This window comes from Onychostoma macrolepis, chromosome 05 (genome assembly GCF_012432095.1).
Source record: "Onychostoma macrolepis isolate SWU-2019 chromosome 05, ASM1243209v1, whole genome shotgun sequence".
Classification (NCBI taxonomy): domain Eukaryota; kingdom Metazoa; phylum Chordata; class Actinopteri; order Cypriniformes; family Cyprinidae; genus Onychostoma; species Onychostoma macrolepis.
In genome coordinates this window covers 40,368,618-40,392,378 of record NC_081159.1, presented here as the reverse complement: position 1 = coordinate 40,392,378, position 23,761 = coordinate 40,368,618, and the positions used below count along the sequence as shown (strand labels likewise).

The 23,761-nt window shown below is 36.8% G+C and overlaps 1 protein-coding gene across 5 annotated transcripts; it reads right to left on the bottom strand.

Moving 5' to 3' along the window:
- Window positions 1–195: 195 nt before the first annotated feature.
- On the bottom strand, window positions 196–22,518 carry spef2 (sperm flagellar 2). Of its 5 annotated transcripts, XM_058777390.1 has the most exons (37): window positions 22,373–22,518; window positions 22,108–22,210; window positions 21,641–21,893; window positions 21,196–21,366; window positions 20,843–20,983; window positions 20,097–20,176; window positions 19,762–19,930; window positions 18,614–18,802; window positions 18,328–18,515; window positions 17,772–17,940; window positions 17,436–17,655; window positions 17,232–17,335; window positions 16,984–17,065; window positions 16,091–16,143; window positions 15,876–15,979; window positions 14,067–14,311; window positions 13,808–13,946; window positions 12,439–12,593; window positions 11,924–12,066; window positions 10,809–10,936; window positions 10,585–10,723; window positions 9,401–9,538; window positions 9,136–9,293; window positions 8,604–8,687; window positions 8,390–8,510; window positions 7,540–7,663; window positions 7,329–7,454; window positions 7,105–7,243; window positions 4,765–4,994; window positions 4,413–4,519; window positions 3,939–3,994; window positions 3,812–3,908; window positions 3,471–3,563; window positions 1,843–2,013; window positions 1,442–1,636; window positions 998–1,120; window positions 196–770 (listed from the first exon to the last, which is right to left on the bottom strand). In XM_058777390.1, exons 1-37 carry the CDS (start codon window positions 22,428–22,430, stop codon window positions 711–713), a joined length of 5,055 nt encoding a protein of 1,684 aa, XP_058633373.1. In that variant the 5' UTR covers window positions 22,431–22,518; the 3' UTR covers window positions 196–710. The 5 variants fall into 5 exon arrangements, with proteins under 5 accessions (XP_058633373.1, XP_058633370.1, XP_058633374.1 ...); XM_058777387.1 differs by having other exon boundaries at window positions 3,812–3,994; XM_058777391.1 differs by lacking the exon at window positions 3,939–3,994 and having other exon boundaries at window positions 3,812–3,895.
- Between the last annotated feature and the right edge of the window lie 1,243 nt (window positions 22,519–23,761).

The following is a 23,761-nucleotide window of genomic DNA, read 5'->3' as shown; positions in this document are numbered from 1 at the left end:
TCAGACTGGGATTTGTCAGTCATTATGGGTTTTCACTTCGCATGTAATTTTTTAGAGATTGTTTAAAAGTTATGTACTGTTTCTCTTATTTTTGATTGATGTAAAGTCATGTATCTCACCTACAGGTGATTTTAGGTCTGATTCATGCCAAGGGAGCAGAACAGTGAGCATTATTCATTTGACAAAGACCAAGGAGACAGTTATAAATCATTCTTTATTGTATTTTCTTTACGTTTTCATTCATACTTGTGTATTCATAGATATTCACATACATACTCATTTAACACAAATCATTCACACATATTGTTTGTTATTTTTACTTTTTATTTTTTTGTGCTGATGTTACTGATCTTAATATTTTGCTTTTGCAGTAAGGGATCATGTTCAAGCTTCCACATCAAATCATCTTTGAATCACACAAAATTAACACCAAATTAACTGATTTGACAGAATCACTGTAATGTGAGACAAGAATACACAAATTTGTAGTTTCACCAAAATAAATACATTTAGAATGACATCTTTGAGTTTACAGCAAATCACTGTTCTTCATGCTTTCATGATAAATTTAGAGGTACATTACATTAAATTAAACTATTTCTATGCCAAATACAGCTTTAATGTTTGTCCCACTTACGTTTATTATTCCATTAATGTGAACCTTGTATAATGCATGTAATGTTGTTGGTGTGTGCTGATTTGATTATTCATCATGTTGAGAAGCTTCTAAGATCTTCAGTTTGTTGGGTCTGGAAAATTTTGTGAATGTCCTGTACAGAAGAAATGTAATCATAATTAATAAAAACACAACCTTAATTTGTATTTCACACATGCAATTACAATAAAGACTCTTAAAAATGCTTGACAAGTGCATTTTTCTTGTGTTGATGTATTTCCTATTGAAACGAATATTTCATGGAACATGGAACATAAACCATCACCACTGATCTCTGCTGTAGTATGTGTGTGAGATCACATATTTATTTGTTACACTCACAGGAAGCAGGTACTGTGAGGATCCCTCCATCAGGTCCTGCAGAAAGGGATGCTGGGACAGCGTGAAGAAAGGAATCTTCTCCTCACCCTTAAAGTCCAACTCCTTAAACACCTTCAGCAGCTCCTGAACACACAAAACAACATAAACAACCTTTACACCATCAACTGATCTACAGAAACACATCACTCTGTTCCAAAACTAAGTGAAATACTTTCCAGTGAACACCTACTGGACACAAACAGACCTACATTTACAAGACAGTTATGAGTGACTAACACACAGACACATGCACATATTGATTAAGTATTTTTGCCATCTTGCCAGATTAAATAGAAATGCTTCCTATTTTTTTTATATATTTTTAATTAAAATGGTTCAAATAAAGTAGGGTGAAGTTGGGATGCTGGGATCTTTTAGTTTTGAAGCAGAGCTGTTATATTCTACCTCTCTGAGTTCATCTCTGCTCCTGCGGTTTGGCTGGAAGCGGTTCAGACGTGAGGAGACACGATCATCTCCATGACCCAGAACTCTGAGCACATCATCCACAGACACACCCACTTCATCAGACTCCACCCCCCTCTCCTCCTCTTCATCAGCATCACACTCCTCTACTCCAGCGCCCTCCATATACGGTACAGACTACAGCAGGAACACAGCGGTTTGAAACAAAACCAGAGTGAACCTCATGAAAACACATTTCAAATATTTCACAATGTCAGTAATACATTATTTTTGTGCATTACAGTAATGAGAAGTCAGTACTTGGTTGAATACAAAATGATGTCAATGCAAATCTTCTAAAAACAGGATTTTTTTTTCTGTTAACCATGTCATACTGTGTGTACCTGTGTGAGGGGGCTGGTGTGTTTATAGTGCAGTGTGTGTCCGATCACGAGGCTGAGAGCTCTGGTGAAGCCCTGAGCCGGTTCAGGATGGCAGCAGAAATACAGCAGCATGCTCAGATAGTCCAGCATCAGCGGAGATGAGTGTGTGCTCGCAAACAGACTGAAGAAAAACTACACACAGAAACAAGGAAAAAATTACATATATGTTCATACACAGATTGTCTATTCAGAACATCTTTTGGGAAACATCACAGTTGCAGTCAAAGTTAAGGGAATACTTCACTCGAAAATGAAAATTTGCTGAGAATTTACTCGATTTACTCAACCATTCAAGATGTAGATGAGTTTGTTTCTTCACAGAAACAGATTTGGAGAAATGTAGCATTACATGACTTGCTCACCGATGGATCCTCTGCAGTGAATGGGTGCCGTCAGAATGAGTTAAAGGGTTACTCCACCCCAAAATGGAAATTTTGTCATTAATCACTTACCCCCATGTCGTTCCAAACCCGTAAAAGCTTTGTTCGTCTTCGGAACACAATTTAAAGGGTTACTCCACCCCTGTGTCAGCTGCATACCGGATACGCTGTTTTCATTCAAATCAAAGCGTAAATACACGTAGAAGATGTATCCGTGCGGTGCGGCTGACACAGAACAGCATACGCTATTTGCGTCCAGCGGATATTCTCCAAAATGGCGCTACACTGACGCAGAGGAGACGAATTGTTGAATAAAGTCGTTATTTTGGGGTTTATTTGCGTACAAAAAGTATTCTCGTAGCTTCATAACGTATCGGTTAAACCACTGATGGCAGATGGACTATTCTGACGATGTCTTTCATACTTTTCTGGGCCTTGACATTGTTAATTGTTTGGCAGTCAATGGGACAGTCACAAACCTCCCGGTTTTCATCCAAAATATCTTAAATTGTGTTCCGAAGACGAACAAAGCTTTTACAGGTTTGGAACGACATGGGGGTAATTGATTAATAAAATTTGCATTTTGGGGTGGAGCAGCCCTTTAAAAACACCTATAAGGCTTGAAGTTAAAAATGCCTTGATGGATTTGTTTCTTACAAACATGCAGCTTTTCTCTTTGCAAACACGGAGTGAGAGACTGGATTGTGGATTACTTGTGGACTATTGTGATGTTTTTATCAGCTGTTTAGACTGTCATTCTGACGGCACCCATTCACTGCAGAGGATCCACTGGTGAGCAAGTGATGTAATGCTACATTTCTCTAAATCTGTTCTGTTGGAAACAAAATCATCTACTGTACATCTTGGATGGGTTAAGGGTGAGCACATTTTCAGCAAATTTTCATTTTTTGGTGAACTACGCATTTATTCAGTTATGTTGTACTGCATATTAAAGGGTCAAATCATAAGGAATGAAGTTATACTTTATCTTTTCTGCTATAAAAGCTTAATGTTCTACTATGAAAAGACTCTGTAACTTCACAATACATCTTTGAAAAGATGCTGTTACGGAAGGATGGGATGTAGACAACTGCAGCAAAAAGAAACAGACAGGTAAAAATTTAAATAGTAAGTAACATGAACAAAAACAACAACAAAAAATATGACCCCATTTGAAGTTCACAAAAATCTTTTAACCTGCTGCATTACCTTCTTAAGATTGGCTAGTCTGTCATAGGGCAGAGGTTCAGCTGGGTCACCAGGGACAGGAAGATCTCTTTCACTGGGAAACCACAATTCAACCTGATCAAAAAACAAAACACATATTAAATTGAACTTACAGGCACATATAAATAAGGCAAGATTATACAAACGAGGCTTGCTTTCATTCATTTTAACCGTAGAAACAGCATGCAGGTGAAATAAAATTAACTATAGAACCATATTTGAATTATTAAAATGCTGTAAAAGTGATTATACTACAAAAATCTGTTGTTTATAGGTCTGTGTGTAGTTTAATGTTTCAGTGATGCTCTATGAGTGTAATAGACCTGTGCATATTGTTCTTGTGTGATGAGTCCAGTTCCTGCAGTGTCGACAGCTCTGTAGCACTGGAGGGTTTTTAACAGCTGAGTCTGAGAGAGAAACGGCCACGGCAGAGCCGCACTGAGCAGAAACTGACGCCAGTCAAACATCTCAGAGTCCTGAGCTAATACACACACCAGCTCATCGACCTACACAACCAATAGCACATGTGTTATCATGCGAGTACAAGCAGGCTTGTCTGTAAAGGGAGAGTCACATTAGTGCATTTTTGGCAAAATCTTGTGGGCAAAAAGGTCCATTGTCAATAGTGTAATGATTAATGAAGCTCACACAGAAGTCACTTTCATATCAAGCAGTTTTCTGTTAGTCAACGCAGGGAATTTGAGTGATAAACTTAAAAATGTTGTGAAATCTGTTTGGGGAAATCTTCCACCTTTTTATATACCCAAGCCAAAGCAATGAAGACACTTTTAAAGTGAATAAATTTCATCCACATTCTTTAAGAAAGTTGGTTGGTTGGGAAAGGAAATTAAGTATGAATAATTGCTACCAAATATGCACAACAAACCATGGAGGAGTTTATCATTTAGTTGAGTGAAGATGTACCTGTGAGGGGGTGATATGCATCCAGGGGTCAGGCAGGACATCACTACCCACGTGAGGAGAGGTTAACTCATGCAGAACGTCAGTCAACTCATTACTGCACATCAGACCTGAACACATCACACAATACACAAACAACAAAATACAGTAAACTAGCTTCTGCTGAAACATGTTGCATTCAGTTCACTTCTGCTGGGTTCTGTTCATTAAGTTATGCACCCAAGACTTGTTTACCCAAAATTACAGTTTTGGAACAACATGAGAATAAATAAATAATGATAATTTTTTTTTTGGTAAATTATCCCTTTATTTAATTTAAATTTAAATTAGTTGTTTGAGTAATGCTGATTCTGACCAGTAGGTGCAGTCTTGTGCAGCTGAGCGCAGAGGATGTGCAGCTGTTGGACAGTCAGGGTGCTGTTTTTGGACTGCTCCAGCAGGGATCGGCGTGGAGCGGGAGACGGACTCGCCACGACAAGTGTGTCTCCATCCACACAGAAATCAGTGCTCTGCAGCACCAGCTCATGATGGATCTGAACTCCATTCTCAATGTGCTGCCGCACCAACTCTGACAGCTGGTCGATACTAGTAAACATACACAAACATATTATGCACATATAAATTAATTTATGAACGTGTACACTATGATGAGAAGCACAATTGGTATTGTTAGGTTATTGTCCTAAAACATGTTAAGAAAATGTTCCAGTCATATTGTCATGCAGAGTGAAATTATATCTCAGAAAATTAGAATATTACTTAAGACCAATACAAAGAAAGGATTTTTAGAAATCTTGGCCAACTGAAAAGTATGAACATGAAAAGTATGAGCATGTACAGCACTCAATACTTAGTTGGGGCTCCTTTTGCCTGAATTACTGCAGCAATGCGGCGTGGCATGGAGTCGATCAGTCTGTGGCACTGCTCAGGTGTTATGAGAGCCCAGGTTGCTCTGATAGTGGCCTTCAGCTCTTCTGCATTGTTGGGTCTGGCATATCGCATCTTCCTCTTCACAATACCCCATAGATTTTCTATGGGGTTAAGGTCAGGCGAGTTTGCTGGCCAATTAAGAACAGGGATACCATGGTCCTTAAACCAGATACTGGTTGCTTTGGCACTGTGTGCAGGTGCCAAGTCCTGTTGGAAAATGAAATCTGCATCTCCATAAAGTTGGTCAGCAGCAGGAAGCATGAAGTGCTCTAAAACTTCCTGGTATACGGCTGTGTTGACCTTGGACCTCAGAAAACACAGTGGACCAACACCAGCAGATGACATGGCACCCCAAACCATCACTGACTGCGGAAACTTTACACTGGACCTCAAGCAACGTGGATTGTGTGCCTCTCCTCTCTTCCTCCAGACTCTGGGACCCTGATTTCCAAAGGAAATGCAAAATTTACTTTCATCAGAGAACATAACTTTGGACCACTCAGCAGCAGTCCAGTCCTTTTTGTCTTTAGCCCAGGTGAGACGCTTCTGACGCTGTCTGTTGTTCAAGAGTGGCTTGACACAAGGAATGCGACAGCTGAAACCCATGTCTTGCATACGTCTGTGCGTAGTGGTTCTTGAAGCACTGACTCCAGCTGCAGTCCACTCTTTGTGAATCTCCCGCACATTTTTGAATGGGTTTTGTTTCACAATCCTCTCCAGGGTGCGGTTATCCCTATTGCTTGTACACTTTTTTCTACCACATTTTTGTTCCCTTCGCCTCTCTATTAATGTGCTTGGAAACAGAGCTCTGTGAACAGCCAGCCTCTTTTGCAATGACCTTTTGTGTCTTGCCCTCCTTGTGCAACGTGTCAATGGTCGTCTTTTGGACAACTGTCAAGTCAGCAGTCTTCCCCATGATTGTGTAGCCTACAGAACTAGACTGAGAGACCATTTAAAGGCCTTTGCAGGTGTTTTGAGCTAATTAGCTGATTAGAGTGTGGCACCAGGTGTCTTCAATATTGAACCTTTTCACAATATTCTAATTTTCTGATACTGAATTTGGGATTTTCCTTAGTTGTCAGTTATAATCATCAAAATTAAAAGAAATAAACATTTGAAATATATCAGTCTGTGTGTAATGAATGAATATAATATACAAGTTTCACTTTTCGAATGGAAAACTTTTTGATGATATTCTAATTATATGACCAGCACCTGTATATACACACATACAAGTGTGCTGTATCTAACTTTTTATGTTTACACTTTTTATGAAAGTATTAATTTTTAAAAATATATTTACAATATTCAAAATAAGATGACTAAGAATTTATATTGCAAAATGAAAATTTTAATTTATACATACAAGTGTTTGCTCTACTGTAAAATGCAATATTTAACTTTTAATAAACAGAAGAAAATATATCTAAAAGTTAATATAAAAATATCTAATATAAAAATATAAAAATATATATTTTAAGTATATTCCAAATACCAAATATAGGTTGACTAAGAATTCCTTGCAAAACAAGAATTTATACATGATGGCTTTTGTTTTACTAATTAATTTTATGCTATTTCGAATATTAAAAGTAATAATTTGAAGAGTAAACTAATTTTGCAAATGTGATTTGGAGTGAAATTCTAAGATTCCCCAATTAGAAGTACATTATTTAAATTGGTGTCTGCAGGACAATTGCAACCAAGAGAGCCAATACAGTGTTCTCATCCTCTCTGGATCTCTGGTCACCGATCTTCCTCTCACCTGTTCATCTCAGACAGGAAGCGAGTTCCCAGCCACTCCTCCATGTTTCCGTAGGCCTGCTCTGCTTTCTGTTGCAAACTGCTCACCGTTCTCAGCGCGTGAGCCTTTATCAGCTCCAGACGCAGCTTCACTGCATGTTCTGCCCGCATACGTAAAACATTCTTACTGTTTATACATCACATGAACACATAACATCCTGAAGCTGAGGCTAGCTCACGGCATACCTTCACGTTTCAGTGCAGCTGTGAATTCCTGTTTGATTCTCTTCCTCTCTGCTTTCCTCTTGACCTCCTCAGGGTTCCTCTCCACCACAGGTTGAGGACTGGGCTCCTGTGGAGGGGTTGGAGCACCTAAAATAACACACACTCATTAGTGCCAACACATAACACAGCTGAAACTCGTTTTATAAATGACGGAGCGGTGGCTTTTCTTCACCTTTCTTTTTCCCAGCTTTCTTATTGTCCGTAGCAGAGTTTGAAGTCTGCACTCTCTGTGCCTCCATCTGCTTCTGTTCTTCATCACCCTCCTCTTCTTCTCGCTGCTGTGTCTCTGCCAGCACCTGACACACAGTTGTGTGCAAACACACATGAAGACAGAGGCACAGTCAGAGGTAAGTATATTGAAATTTTACAAATACAGCTCACCCGATCAGAATTTTGAGTAGGCACTATCCTTTTTTTGGGGAAAAATCACATTTAGAAAACAGTAACATTGTGAATTATTATTAAAATTTAACATAACCATTCTCACTGTGAATATATTTAAAAATGTAATTAATTCCTTTGATGCAAAGCTGACTTTTCAGCATCATTACTCAAGTCTTCAGTGTCACATCCTTCAGAAATTATTCTAATATACTGATTTGCATTTCTTATTTTTATCAATGCTGACAAGAGTTTTGCTGCTTAATTATTTTTTGTGGTAATCGTGATGCAGTTTTTCATGATTGTTTGATGAATATAAAGTTCAAAAGAACAGCATTTATTTGAAATGGAATCTTCTGTAACAATATAAACTGTCACTTTTGGTAATTTTTAATGTGTATTTAACTTAAATAAATAAAAGTTTAAAAAAAATTCTCACATAGCTACCGCAATCACTGTTTCCTGCTGAAATAAAGACATTTACAACTAATATAGTTAAAGTTGCTGATAACTGATCTTCAAGGGAGCTGAGGTTTAACAATGCCAGTGTTCTCAAATTATTATCTACTGGCAAAACAGGGCCCCATATTTTTAAGCTTACCAGCAAAACCATTACGAGACACACTGATATAAACACACACCATGCTCCTGATGGCGCTGAGTGCTGTCTGGAAGAACTCCTGCAGTAGTTTCTCATCAGGATGGTGCAGAACCTGTCTGAGCTGCTCAGAAGTGGGAGATCTGCAGGAAACCAATGGAAACCTGACAGCACAAACACATCCAGTTTTCAACAAACATGCTTAACCTATATCATTTTCATACACACCCAAAGACAAAAATGGAAAGCACACATACAATTTAGTTTTCTTCTGGTCCTCCATTTCAGAGTCTTTTTCCTCAGCACTCTTTGCGAGTCTCTCTGACGGCACGGGAGCAGGGCTAAAATATGAATTTGTTATATTGTACCACATTAAAGAGTCTATCTAAATAACTTTACAGTAAAAAAAACAATGTCTATGTTCAGAACTGAATGCTAATGCACTGTTTACTGCACAGTACAAACTGCAAATTGCTAACTATTTATGTAAACTAGCATGTAAAACAGCAGACTTGCTAAGATTGCATAATGCTTAAAAGGCAATTAATATCATATTATTTATTATTATTTAACGGCACTGACACTATCAGACAAGAACAAGATTTAACTGAATTGGTGAAATTGCATGCATACTGCAAAAATAGTATAATTTTATTCTAAACACGGTCATGCAAGTTATATATTATGAGACAGACAGATTAATAATTACAGTAGCTCAGCAAAAGATCTATAGGCCTGTATTGTCTGTGGCATGATGATAAAACACGATAAGGTATGTAAGGTTCCTACATTTTTGGTTCCTCTAGCTCGACATGGTCATCTGCTGTGATGTCGATCAATGGGACACGACTGAAGCCACGTGTAGATTCAGGAAACGCAGTTTTACACATCGCTGAGTAATAATCTCTCAAAAGACACAATGAGTCTTGGAAGTGACCCACTTCTATCTGCGCACACACACACACACACACACATGAACAGAACCATGAGATCTGAAACTCATCTAAGACGGTTCTGTGATGTTTTAGAGAGAAAGTGTGTGTGTGTGTGTTACCTGCATTAATGCAGAATAATGGTTGATCAGTACAGCTGTGTGATCGTCCAACCAGCTATCATCAATGACACCTGCTCTCTCCTGCTCCGCCTCTTCCTTGCGCTTATCACAGATGTCCCAAAGACGCTCACGCAAGTCCTGCACAAATACACAACACACAAAATAAGCATAAATGTGAGATAAATGCCATAAATTTTGTGAAAACTGTTCATTTGCAGCTATTTGTGATAAACCTGCAGCAAACAAATATTAATGAAAAACTTTTGCACCAAAACGTTGGCAACTGTGAATATTATATTTACTGCTTTGTTTGTTTGTTTTTAACAGTAAATACAATGTAACAAATCAAATCTTAATACACACAAATATTACACACAAACATAACACATAAAATGAAACAAAAAATAAAAACAAATAATTTTCCTTGCTTTATTGCAAATAAATATTCTGCAAATATATTTTAAGGCTTTCTCCCAATCTTCACTGAAGTTAATAAACATTTGAGAATATTTTACAAAATGTTTTTTGTTTTTTTGCTGAAATATAGCATGTATTGCCTGTAAAAATATGTAACTTCTGTGTGTTTTAAAAAAAAGAAAAAAAAAGGTTACACTGCAAAAAAAAAAAGAAAAAAAAAACTTGTTTAAAGAACGTTTTTCTTTTTTCGGTACAAGTACATATCATAAACATTCTTAAATAAAGATACATTTACCTGAGGTCTTCTGAAAGTATTATTAAAATTTAATGAGTTCATAATTAATACACAAAAGCATATCTACCAGTGGGGTAAAGAAAAATGTATTTAATTTCAAAAGGAGAACAAGTTTACTTTTCTTTTTGGCATTTTTGACTTTATTATGATAGGACAGATCAGAGTTGACAAGAAGCGAAAAGCGATCAGGAAAGGTTCTTGAGTTGGATTTGAACTCGGGACGCCTGTAGCACAACAGCGCTGTATGTCGGTGCACTGCCCACAAGGCTATCAGTGCCGACTACATTTCTTACCCCATTAGTAGAACTGTTTAGCACAGACATTTAGTTTCGATACGAGACTTTATATCTTGTCATTTTCCTTCTCAAGTAAATGTATCTTGATTTTAGAATGTTTAGATATATGTACTTGAAAACAAGACAAAAATACTGAAGAAAATCTTTTTTCCCCCCAGTGTAGGAGATTGTCTCACATCTAGTCTTTGATGGAGTTCTCCTTTGGTCTCCTCGTCCTCTCTGATGTTGTCAGGAACGCTGTTATAATCACGCTGCCACGCGCTTACAAACTCCTGCTTCAGATCCGGCTTCTGTAGGTACTGCCTGAAGTTCTCCCTGAAACATACAAACACACACATATTATACAGTTACACGCACATACACAGGCCTCACGTCACACACACAAGCACTGTTCTCTCACCGGATGTTGTAGAGGTGGTGAATGATGAGCTCGCGTTCACTGCGGAGGTTCTGCATCACTGTCTTGATGTTAATCACGTATGAATTACAGACGTTCTCCCAGTACGGCACAAGATACACTGAGATCTCCTGCAAAAATGACCAATATAACAGAAAAACAAAACTGACTAAATGGGTAATAAATGGGTCATATCATACATTTATTTTTCATATAAAAAGTTTTTTGTGCCAACAAACCATTGTGAGCCCTTTATACACTATAATCCCTATATTAGACGTTCTATATTAAATTTCTACTTTAAATAAATGCTGTTCTTTTGAACTTCCTAATTATCCAAGAATCGTGATAAAACTGATTGAACAATGATGATTAGAAATGTTTCTTGAGCAGCAAATCAGCATATTAGAATGATTTCTGAAGGATCATGTGACACTGAAGACTGCAGTAATGATGCTGAAAATTCAGCTTTGATCACAGGAATAAATTACATTTTAAGGTTTATTCAAATAGAAAACAGTTTTTCTGAATTGTAAGAATATTTCACAATATTACTGTTTTTACTGCATTTTTGATCAAATAAATGCAGTCTTGGTGAGTAAAAGAGATTTTTCAAAAGCATTAAAAAGATTCAACCAAGTCAAAACATTTGAAGAGGTAGTGTACATCTGTTAGATATCAGAAAATCGGTGTCATTTTTTCATCTTAATTACAACAAATTCTCTAATTGGGGAGGAAGTTTTGAGTTCTGAAAGTTACAATACTAGTTTTAGCTCTGTGAAGTAGCCTTTACAGTTTTCATAGCACATCAATCTCTTTCAGGATATTGTTTTATTCATATCATCCCTTTAATGGAGTCATTGACATACAAATCTGATCTCATCTGACCTGCAAGCTAAGCTAGCAGACTGCATGGAAATCCCATGTGCTGTAAGCATGTTTATGCTCATACCAGCCTGAGCACACCTCAGTCTGAGTAACATTAAACAAGCTAGATGAGTGTAATGGCTCTCCATCTGATATTCCACATCAAACAGACTTTTTGAATGTCATTTTTTCATGTTTAATCAGAATCTGCCAGTCTTCTGAGAGACCGTGCGTTATGTGTGTGTATGTGCCTTAGGTAAAGGTTCCTCCACGTAACGCCGTCCAGCAGATTTTGGGGTAGCTGCTTTAGACTTAGCAGAGCAGGCACTTTCTGGACGTGTATGTTCAGCTGAGGAGGACGTAGACATTTTCCTGGAGTGACCCAGAGCTGCTCCTATGGGGAGGACAGAGAGCATATTTCACTAGACATGAATTTACAAAAGGAAATATAAATGCTTGAATAATGGAAGATTTTCAAACTTTAAAGTCTACAAAACATTAGAATGAGTCTGTAGCAAGCTAAATTACTTGTAGAAAATTGCGGAGAAGAAATAAATATCAGCAACTGCACCAACTTGCATATTTTTGCTCAGTTTGAATAAAAATGAGGCTTTTTCCTCAACAAAACCACGTATGCAAGCTTATCTTAATTGTTTTGTTTTTATATTTTGTTTAAAGGTTCAATAAACTTTCATTTAAAAAAAACAAAAAACCTTTTCATATGTCAGGCTTTACAGGGTTAAGTAATAGGTTTAAGTGAATCTACCTTTTTCAACTGAGTCCATGGTGTCCATCAGAACTATCTTCACGTTACTGAAGAGAGTGTCCTCGTCTACATCTGCCGTGACTTTCACAAGAATATTCTGCTGGTCACCAAACCATTTCTCCAGTTTTGGCCATGTGTCATGAAAACCACTAATTCTGTTAAAAAACGATAACACACAAAAAATGTCTAAGAAAATCTGAACACACAACATATTTCTTCGCCATTATGTGAAATTATTGGGTGGAAAGCATTTAATACAAAGAAAAAAGTAGGATGGAACTTGATTTCATTCATTGGGACTTGACTGGATCATGTAATGATACACTATTTTCCAGTACAAAATGACATCACTCAAAAAGGAAAGTAATTTCCTTCCTGTGCACAGATGAATCATGGAAGATCACTCCAGAAACACCCATAGTAGTAAATACAGTCAGTGTGTTGTTTTGTTCAGTGTGACAATAATGTTGGACAATTTATAAGTGACCTTCTTTGTGTAAAAAAAAAAAAAAAACTTTATTAAAAAATAAAATAAATACAGTCCATTTTTGATTTTACGTGGTTATTAAAAGGGCTCAGTATTTGTAGTTTTATTTTTAAGGGAAAATAACAATGTTTTGCTTTTTAAATATTAAAAAAGACAGTCTTTAAATGGTTTAGTTTATTAAAAATAATAAATATCTGTAGAACGTCTCGTATGAGATTAATACTTCTTGTATTCCAAAAGCAGGTTTTTGATGTTACTTTGATTATCTTTTTCCAATTAGCATAGCACTTTTCTGCTAGTTTTACTGTATTCATATGGTAGCAGAGTGGGGATTTTTAATTCATTTCTATGGGGGCCAAGAGTCATTTCTATGGGGGCCAAGTAATTTCTATGGGGGCCAAAGTCATTCCATAATCATTTCTATGGGGGCCAAACTACACGCTCTCACAGGGAATTGTGGGTTTGACAGTGGATTGGAGAAAGCATTGAGAGCAGTCGAGGGCGTCCAAGAGTTGAAAGTTCTCAACTGGCAAATGACAGCCAAAAATGTTGGGCGGTAGTTTATCGCTGTGAAGTCTGCTGTGAAGTGAAGTCCTCAGTCATAAGCATTTACAAATATGCCTATCATGCTGGATTTTCTGCTGGATTTAGTGCATAAACCACATTGTTTACGTATTGCTAATTTCATTTAGATTTCAAGTGCGGTTTGGATGCATTCATTGTGTCTGGACTGGCTGTGTTAACAAAAGTGCATTAGCATTTGTGTATTTGGGGATTACAAAATCAAGCTTGCATCTTTCCAACTGTAATTGTGTAAATACTGTATATATTGGACATGATGAAAACAATCATAGGTTATACACATTTACTACAAACACACACCTGTGTTGTATCTGTTTCCTCCCCAGGCTTTTTTCATCAGACAAGGATGCTAGATCTTGTGTGTCCACATCTGTCATACTCGTCTTTTCATCTGGAGCATCACTGCCATCTCTCTCCTGCTCTATGCTCTCCCCGTCTACTAATAGGTGAAGATCACACAGCTTTATTATCATTTCATACTAAAAACAGCAAAGCCTGTCAAGCTGGTAAGAGCAACTAATGATAAAGTACTGCGAGATTAACATCTGCAGTAACTCACCAGCCTGATGAGTGGCTCGCTCCAGAACCTGCTCATCTGAGACGTCTAAGAGCACCACTAGGTCCAGTGCAGGGGATGGAGGAGGTGGATCTTTAGGAGCGTTTTTGTCTGTGGCTGAGTTGCTATGTGTTTTTGTCTCAGCCTGATCAGGTTCAGTCCCGGTCAGAGCTTTCTCCAGCATCTGAGCCTGACTGATGTCCACTGGGAACCCGTCAAGAATCCAGCCACTGTCAGCAGGGATGTTCCTGAAGCGCATGACCGAAGGGAATTTTTAAGAAGATTTATTTAGTGCAAAAAATAAATCATAGTTTTTCATGTGCACCAGCTTTAATGTAGTTAACTAAAACCATAAAATAAACATTACCTGAAATAAAATAAAACACATAAAAAAATCCAAATATTTTATTTCACCTAGTTTCCAAGGCAAGATCTCCTATTTAACTGTAGTCTAACTTGAAGTACTAAAAGAACTAAAACTAAATCAGCTAAAATGAATAAATAAAAATGACTAAAAACTATAGAGACATACAAAATAAAACCAGTAAAACACAAAAACATACAACAAAATTACTTATGCTTTAACTAAAATGAATAAAAATAATAACTAATTCATAAACTACAAAAACTACAATAGTATATCAATGATACTAAAATAACACTGATGTGCACTCAAGGAAGAACATTTTATTTACATTTTTATCTGCTTAAAATAAAACAATAAAACAATAAAACAAGTATGGTGTGGAGTAGGGGTGTGCGATACTGCAAATTTTGGTATCGATCTGATACCAAGTAAATACAGGGCAAGTATCGCCGATACTGATACCGATACCGATACTTTTTCCTTTTTAATAACATGCATTTAAATGACCAATTACACTTTGAAAATTAACAATAACTTATGTTGATATGACTAAAATATTATATTCACCTTAAAGCTATGTGGATATTTGCCTTTCTGAAAGGAGTTTGCAAGCAGAGGAGCCCAGAATATGAAAGCAATGCGTAAAGTTTCCTGTTAAGCATTTTCCTCCCATAAAAAGAGTTATAAAGAAAAAAAAACTTAACATGGACTAATGCATTAAGAAAGTAATATTGAAAGGCCAACTCAGTATACTGATGATGCAAACTATATGCAGGCAAGCAGCCCAGCATATGAACGCAAAGTGCATGCATGTTAAGTGTTTTCCTCTGATAGAAAACTTTTATAAAGAAAAAACAACAACGTGGCTTAATGGTTGAAGACTGTATAAAAGGCCAAATTCGGTAAATTTAATGGGTCTGGCTTCCAGTCTCATCCGCTTCCAGCGATTTTTAACTGTACAAAAGCTTGGTATTGCAAACTATTTTTGGTTTATTTTTCTCATGATTTCCCTACCGTGCCTAAGGAAGTGGAAGTCTTGTACATACAGTCTATGAAAAAAGCTTACTTTCACGTTGAAAAAGGTGAATAAATTTGGTGCTGTTGCCACAGTAGCGAATTTCTACCGTTCCATTTCGCTGTAGCATAATATCCGCTTGCACATGGAGCCCCTGAGTCACGTGATGGCATAACAAAACACTAAAGCAGGGGAGGAGCAGTAAGGTTTGCATACGAGACGTGAAAAGAGCGGTATATAAACACACAGATATGTCTATTCTTTGTTGAATGTATTAAGCAATATGTTAAGTGTAGAGGAGAGGAAATTAACCTAAAGTATCGATCTAATCAGGCTAGTATCGATCCGATACCAATACCAACGTTGGTATCGATACTATCGATATTAAGATCGATCCGCCCACCCCTAGTGTGGAGACAAAGCTCTTTACCTGATAGCATCCACTATGATGTCAACCAGGAGTTGATCAGGAACAGCTTTGCCTGTCCTAAGAGCCTGCTCTACTGCTGCTCCATGCTGTGCCCGCAACGACCACTGCAGAACAGATCACAGTACATCATGGACCATATCAAAGAGCTCACTGCTGCAAAAATACAGAAAGGAAAACTGAGTTCACATGGAGAGCGGCTTTGCGATTGCTTTTACTTTTTCTTTGTCCTCTTTTTCAAGAAGTCCAAATGTCTTATGTGGCTGAGGTCCTGATGTAAGACACACAGAAGAGTCAATGAGTGAGCATTTTCATAGTAAATAATGTCTTTATATGGTTTTCATTTATATAAAAAAAAATTATGAAAAATGCACTAATATGCAGTTAAATGAATAGAAATACACATAATAAATTCAGAAATAAATGTAAGAATAAGTGTAATCAATTAGCACAGAAATCAATAAAAGCAAATAAAACATTTTTAATACCCCAATGAGTCTTTTAGTTTGCTAAATGATTAAATGTATCTGGAAATACTTGGTCGTCCATGGGGTGCATAACATCAAATTAATAAATATATGAATCTAAACATACGTAGAAATAAACAAAAATTACACTACCTTTCAAATGTTTGCAATTTGTAAGACTGTAATGTTTTTGAAAGTCTCTTTTGCTCACCGGGGTTGCATTTATTTGATCAGAAATGCAGTAAAAACAGTAATATTAGGAAACATTATTACAATTTAAAATAACTGTTTTCTATTTGAATATATTTGAAAAATATATTTGAAAATGTAATTTAATCCTGTGATTAAAGCTGAATTTTCAGCATCATTACTGAAAATTTTGTGTCACATGATCCTTCAGAAATCATTCTAATATGCTGATTTGCTGCTCAAGAAACATTTCAGATTATCATCAATGTTGAAAGCAGTTGTGCTAGTTACTTTTTTTTCAGGATTCTTTCATGAAAATTAATTGGAAATAGAAATCTTTTGTAACAATATAAGTCCTTATTGTCATTTTTGATCAACTGAATGCATCCTTGCTGGAAAAAAAGACTTTTGAATGGTATTGTAAATAAATAAATTAAAAAAATATTCCCACAAACCTGATTCTAGAGGAGATGATTTCTCCTCCTCTTCTTCTCTCTGAGGCTGCTCTGTTGGAGAACCATTCCTCTCCAAGTTCTTCTGAGCATGGCAAATACAAGGTCAGCTCCAGCAGGAGTATAAACAGTATAAACAATGAAGTAAATTAATTGGTTGCACAGAAAACGGCACAGTCACACACAACACAAACTAATCCAAAAATATTGTCAGACTTGCTGGATGCTACTTCAGATTAAATATTCCTGACCTGTGACTCTTTTTGTCTTTCACTCGCAGCCAGTTTTTCCTGCTGATAGGCTGATAGAGCATCCTGGATCAAAGAGTTGGCTGAGAGCATATAGAGGCCAAGAGCTGATTCCCAGAGAGGAACAAACAGCAAGTGAGGAAAGTTAGTTAATATTCTGACGTGATGAAGCATATTCATTCACTATGATGAAGCATCAACTCCTACCGTTGCTGATTTTGGCGAGGCAGGTGGTTTTGCCCGAGTAGGATTTTCCCAGCATGCACGCTCTGATGGTGAAACGAGGAAACAGAGGAGGAGGAGGAGTGCTGACACTGGGTGGGACTATCATGCTCTGTAGACGGCTCAACACATGATCCAGAATATCATTTACTGGAGGGGCTTGACTCTCGCCCTCTTCATGCCAAACCCACTCGCCCTTCATGGCCTGAAGCGAACAAACAGAAAGACACATGTGCATTACACTTGCACAGACATGTAAACGAATCTGTCCCTCATTTGCATCAGTCAAGTTAAAGCTACAGTAACTCAGCACGTCCTTACCACATACTCATTGTAGTCTTGATTGTTGAGTATTTGGAGCTTCTCCAACTCAATGATCTGTTCTGGTGTGGGGTCAGCAGGGGTGGGATCCACACTGGCCACTTCATACAGCGGCTTACCACTGAAAAACAGCTCCATCCACTCCTGCATCAGCTTCACTGGTATCAGACTGAGAAAGAGTGAAGATGAAGAACCCACCATATCTCCAAATCAGCATACTGGAATGATTTCTGAAGGATCATGTGACACTGAAGTTATGATGCTGAAAATTCAGCTTTGCATCACAGGAATAAATTACATTTTAAAATATACTCAAATAGAAAATAGTTATTTGAAATTGTAATGTTATTTCAAAATATTACTGCTTTTACTGTACTGTACTAGTTTTTTCAACATTTGAACAGTCGTGTCCATATAAAACATGCAGCAAAATATAATTTTTAGTTTTATTATAATGCACTATAAAGGTAGTTTACATAACACATTGAACTTTCTATTTAAAAATCCACTCTGCCTTTTATTTGCTGTTTAGTAGAGTGATCAGGGAAATAAATACTTGGCTGTGAGGAGCCGATATTCTCCAGCTTTGGTTGCCAGATCAACAATCTGTTCCAGAATTCCTCTGCAGATGTCAAAGTGTTTGCGATAGCGAGCTTGAGCGCGCTCGGCAACTAGCTGTTTGTGTAGCTCACACTCCATCCTGATCTCTTCACTGCGCTCGAAATGTTCCTGTTGAGCAAGAACCTGAACAATGGTAATGATTGGACATATTCAGGACCACTCAAAAACTTTTTCTGATACTCTATGGGTTGTTTTGTTTGTGTGTGTTTATGATCTCTCACAGCTTCTCTGTCCAAGGCCTCTTGGAAGTCTCGAAGGCGTCTTTCCTGGTACTGTCTCTCCTGGAAGATCCGGTTCTGTCGCAGTACCTCTTTCTGCTGTTTTATTTGCATCAGCTGCACAGCGATCCTCTTCTCCTGCTGCGTCTGACGCATCAATCGACTGACCATCTCTTCCTCTCGTAATACCTCCTGCAGAAACAATATCAATGCAAAAATCAGATGTAATCAAGACAAACACTACCAGTCAAAAGTCTGACACTGTTTTTGACATTTATAAGCATTTCTGAGGAGTCTAAACACAGAAAGTTTGCATATGTGTTTTTGTTATCATATTTCATACATCAGGTTTTTATGGCTCAAGTATGAAATAATAATGAGAATATGGAGGTCATACTCAAGGAGGAAAACACCTCCATTTTATTTACAGTCCCAAACTAAGCAAAAATGTGCAATTTGATGCAGCTGATATTTATATGGCAAAAACGTAAGATGAAATTCTGATAACCTGTAATGCAAATCAATGAGATCTTTATAACAGTATAGCAGACTGCTTACATCAAATGCATATAAATATCAGTTGTCACTTCTTTATCTCCCAATAATGTTTACTTGATTATATATTTAAATCCTTTAGCTTATATTTAAATGCTTAGTTTTATGATCAAAGCTCTGTGGTTTCAAAACCATTATGCAATGCAATACAATGATGATTGAGGGATGAACAAAAATGTTCCATAAAAGCCTGATGATCATATTTGACACTCAAGTTTTAACATGATTTTTCAAAAAAAAAAAAAAAGAAAAAGAAAAAAAAAGGATAATCAAGTAAGCTGCTTTAGTGCAGCAAGTGTTCATCCTGGAATATTACTAGCAATATAAAAGTGATTCTTATGTTTACTTTATAAAAATCTGCAAATTCTTCAAAAGACGTGTACCATGATCTGAAGTGGGGTAATTATAGTAAAAGGACTTCTACTTGCTAAAAAAGTATTAACTATCAGTCAGATGACAGAGGCATGTAGTAGGTTGCGTACAACAGGTTTTTCAGCAAAGTTTTGATCATATTTATAAATTAGAGGCCTTAGCTTGTGTATCAAATATAATACAGTAGGTTTTATAAGGCTCAAATAAGCCAAGCCTGAGGTCACCTGCTGAGCTTCATGGGTTTGTAGTTGTTCCATCAGCGCACGGCGTCTCCGCATCTCTCTTTGTTCCCGGGCAGCAGAGTCTTCCTCCAGACGCTGACGGATGTTCTCGATGTACTCCTTGTTCCACTGTTCTTTGTCAACTGTAGTCATTGGCTGGGTCACACGACCACTGTAAATTGAGGTACAGTTCATCATACCAAGGTCTCAAATAATCAAGAAAGTTTTTGAGAGTTTTGTGTGAAACTAGACTTAGTCAGTGAAAGAACTGTGAGCAGTATGTCGGCCTGCTTTTGTGCATTTATTGTTTGTACTCCTAGATTTTTTTGCAAACACACCTGTAAAGAAAGGCTCCACCTCCAGCAGGAGAAATCCTCTTCTGGTTCTTCTCAAACTGAGCTATCTCACGATGAACATACTGGAAATCACACTGCATCTTAAAGAGTGCTCACTAAACACAATCAAATCCTGTCAAAACAACTTTTGACAATTCATATTGTTTTTCTGTATATTGTTTTTCAAAAACAAAACTGTAATGCAAAAGAGATAACATATTTTAATGTATTTATACAACATAGCAACAGTGTTTTTTTAGTATTAATTCTATACTATTATAGTCTTTAATGTTTAAAATTATTGTTATACTGTATTTGCAGTTTACATTTTAATTTTAACATTTATATTTAGCTTTAATTCATTTTTCATTTTATATACTTTTATAGTATTTATTCATATTTAAAATTGCTTTTATTTTTGCATAGTTTTAGTTTAATTTTTAAGTTTTAGTTTTATCTGGTTTTGTCATTATTATAATTTTTTTTAATTAATATTTCTATTTATCTTTATTTTTTTCAGTTTTAGTAATTCTTCAACTTAAAAATGAGAAATGAAGTCTTGGCAAATAATTGAAATAAGTTTCAGTTTTTTAAATCTAATATTTATATTTTATTTCTGATTTATTTCAATGACCGAAAATAGTTTTAGTTAACAATAACAACGCTGCTGTATTGTACTATGCAATATAGGGGGTAAATGTGCATAATAATCATGAAAATAATGTCAAAAGTGTAAAACTGTTGTTCACCTCAGCCTCTTGCTTTTTGCGAAACTGAAGCTGTTTCTCAGTAGCTCTTGAAGTGCGAGCATGTGGAGGTTTTGGGATCTGCACAATAGCCGACTGAATCTGAATCATGATCTCATGCTGTTTTCTGCGTACCTGCCGGTGCTGACGAATAACAAATCATACTATCAGTCTCAGCCACCACTATCACATGCTGATTCACCAGTCAATGCACAGTAAAGTACAGTAAAGCACAGAGGGCATAAGAGAAGTTTTAATAACCCAAAAAACAGTTTGATGCTACTGAATAAATAAGGTTCAAGGTAGTTATTGATAGATATGAAAATGTATCTATGGTCAGCTGTAGAAAGTCACACCTTCTCAATGTCCCTCAGCCTCCTCTCCTCCTGCCGTTTGAGCCGGTCCTCCTCCTTCAGGAGTTCAGCCATGACCGAGCGGTTGTACATGTCCTGCCCTCTTTTATGGAAGCGTTTTGCGATCTTCTGCATCTTCAGATCTGTCTCACGCTTTACCACCGTCTTCAAGCGCTGTCAGACAAACAGCCTGAAATGAAACTCCTTTTCCCAACATGCAGTGTTCGTAAAGCTAATCAAAACATGAACTAACTAATCTACCAATAACAACAACAGGCAAAAGGCAGCTTACCATATTTGAACTATTTTGTCAATATAAAAATGTAAACATTGTGAAGAGGTTAGGTAGATAAAGTTAGGAGTTTAAATTGTGTAATACACTACAATACCACCAGGGCACTATACCAGCCCAGAGGGAGAATTATTTGACCTTGTACGACTGTATTACCTCAGTATAGATGCTGTTCTCTATGCGGTGCAGTCGGGCTGTGGCCGCAGGCTGCATGACTTCTATGGCTGTGGCAGTGAGGCCTGTCTTCTTCTTCTTCTGCAGCACTATGTAGAGATGGTAGAGCAGATGTGTGGCCGCCCCCTGCCTGCCCTGCATCACCGCTTTGGCCATGGACAGGTCAAAGGGCACGCCCAGCAGCTGCAGGGTGGGCTCAATGCGGGTGAAGTTATTCAGCTTCGCATTCGCCGTGCTGTGGAATAACAATTTAATAAGTTACAATGTCTTTGTCTGACTATAACATTAAAATTCAATTTCCTTCATGGGATTAATAAAGTGTATGTCTGGATGAATCTCACAAAAACATGCCACACTTCATCACAACAACAAAATATATATTTTTAAAATCTATCTATCTATCTATTTATCTGTCTATCTATATGTATGTCCATCCATCCTTACCATACCTATGTTTGGAGAACAGCTGAAAGTCGTCCTGCAGCTCATATCTGTGCAGGATCTCTCCTATCAGATAACCGTTTGCAAAATCCCTGGTGAACGAATAGGGCTCTAAAATAAAACACATAATATTTACAAGACGAACAAAACGGCCGCAATTATTAACTGTAGTTTAGCTGATAAAACAGGTATAAATGTAAACATTTTTGAACGGATAACCGCATTAATCCGTTTGCTAAAAGCCATTTCGTAATTTACACAACAAACACTCACCAATGACTTTTGACAGCCGAAGCTCTATATTCAGCCACTGACAGATAATGTCTGACATTATGAAGGTTTAATTTGCTTAAGTAAAAGCAATAATGTCCACATAAATGTAATAATAATCTAGGCAGCTGTCTAGTTCATATTGTTTTGGGGAGTGTCTCGTTTTGGCTTGGTGTTGTCACAGCAACCAAACTACCAGGCGCTGCGCTGAGCGCTAAGGTCCAACCAATATTTCCTGAATGGAATTCAAGGAAAACTGGATGTACCTTGTGATCTAGATTTCCCACATTTTTGCTAAAGATATTCGTTGTCACTATGTTCCGTTTGTCGTTATATGATAAAATACGGTAAAATAAAATAATAAACGTGTTCATGTTTCCCCATTTCATTTTTATATATAAATTTAAAACATATAGAAAAATTTTAAATAAGGCTTTTTAAAATCAAATCAATATTATCGAATATTATTTCCACCACGCAATAAAAATAAGCTAATTGCGGCTTCATATCTTGCAATATATAAATATTTTAAATATATATCTTAAATATATACTTACATTTTGACATAAATACATCTTATATAAACTCGCAATTCTGAGAAAAGAAGGACAGAATCAGAATTCTGAGTTTATTCTGACTTTTTTTTTTTTCTGTAGAATTCTGAATTTCGAAATCAAAACTCGGAGTTTCGAGAAATAGCTACACGACGCAGTTTTTTTTATTTTTGTATTCCAGGGCTTCATTAACTCTGCAAATAATAAACTGGAAAAATCTACAATTTATTCTTAAAATGATTCATACTCAGCTGAAACTACATAGGTTTCGATCCAAATTATGAACTCAAATGGAAATCTAACACCCAATACTTATTAATGAATATGAATACCAATTTAATAAACCTTATACTGGTTATTGCTAGTGGTTTCAAAATGCATCAATTTAACTTTAATTAAAACATCAAAATTTCAGCATCACGGTAGGAAAGATTAAACTGCATGTGTTTTATTGGTAAAGGAGAAAGCCCTTCATATGAAACAACCCCAAAACACACATTTTTAAAAGCAAAAACACGTAAGTTGGCGAATCATACAAGGAGAGAACTGAAGGAACATGTTGCTAAAGCATTAGGATAGAGCCCCAGTATAAGTGAAAGTTGTGGTGGGTTTATGGAGGTGAAAATAAGGACAGCTGACCTACATAGATGTTCCTTTTCAAGCATGCTGCCATCCTGTCTGGAGAAAACAATAGCTTTCTCTGCACATAACAATGATCAGGGCCATTTCAGACTGGAATAAGGGTAAAATGGAGTTGAGAGGTTCAGAAAAACATTTCCAGGGGAATTACTGACAAAGCAAATATTCCTGCACTTTTATCACATACAGATTTCTCAAT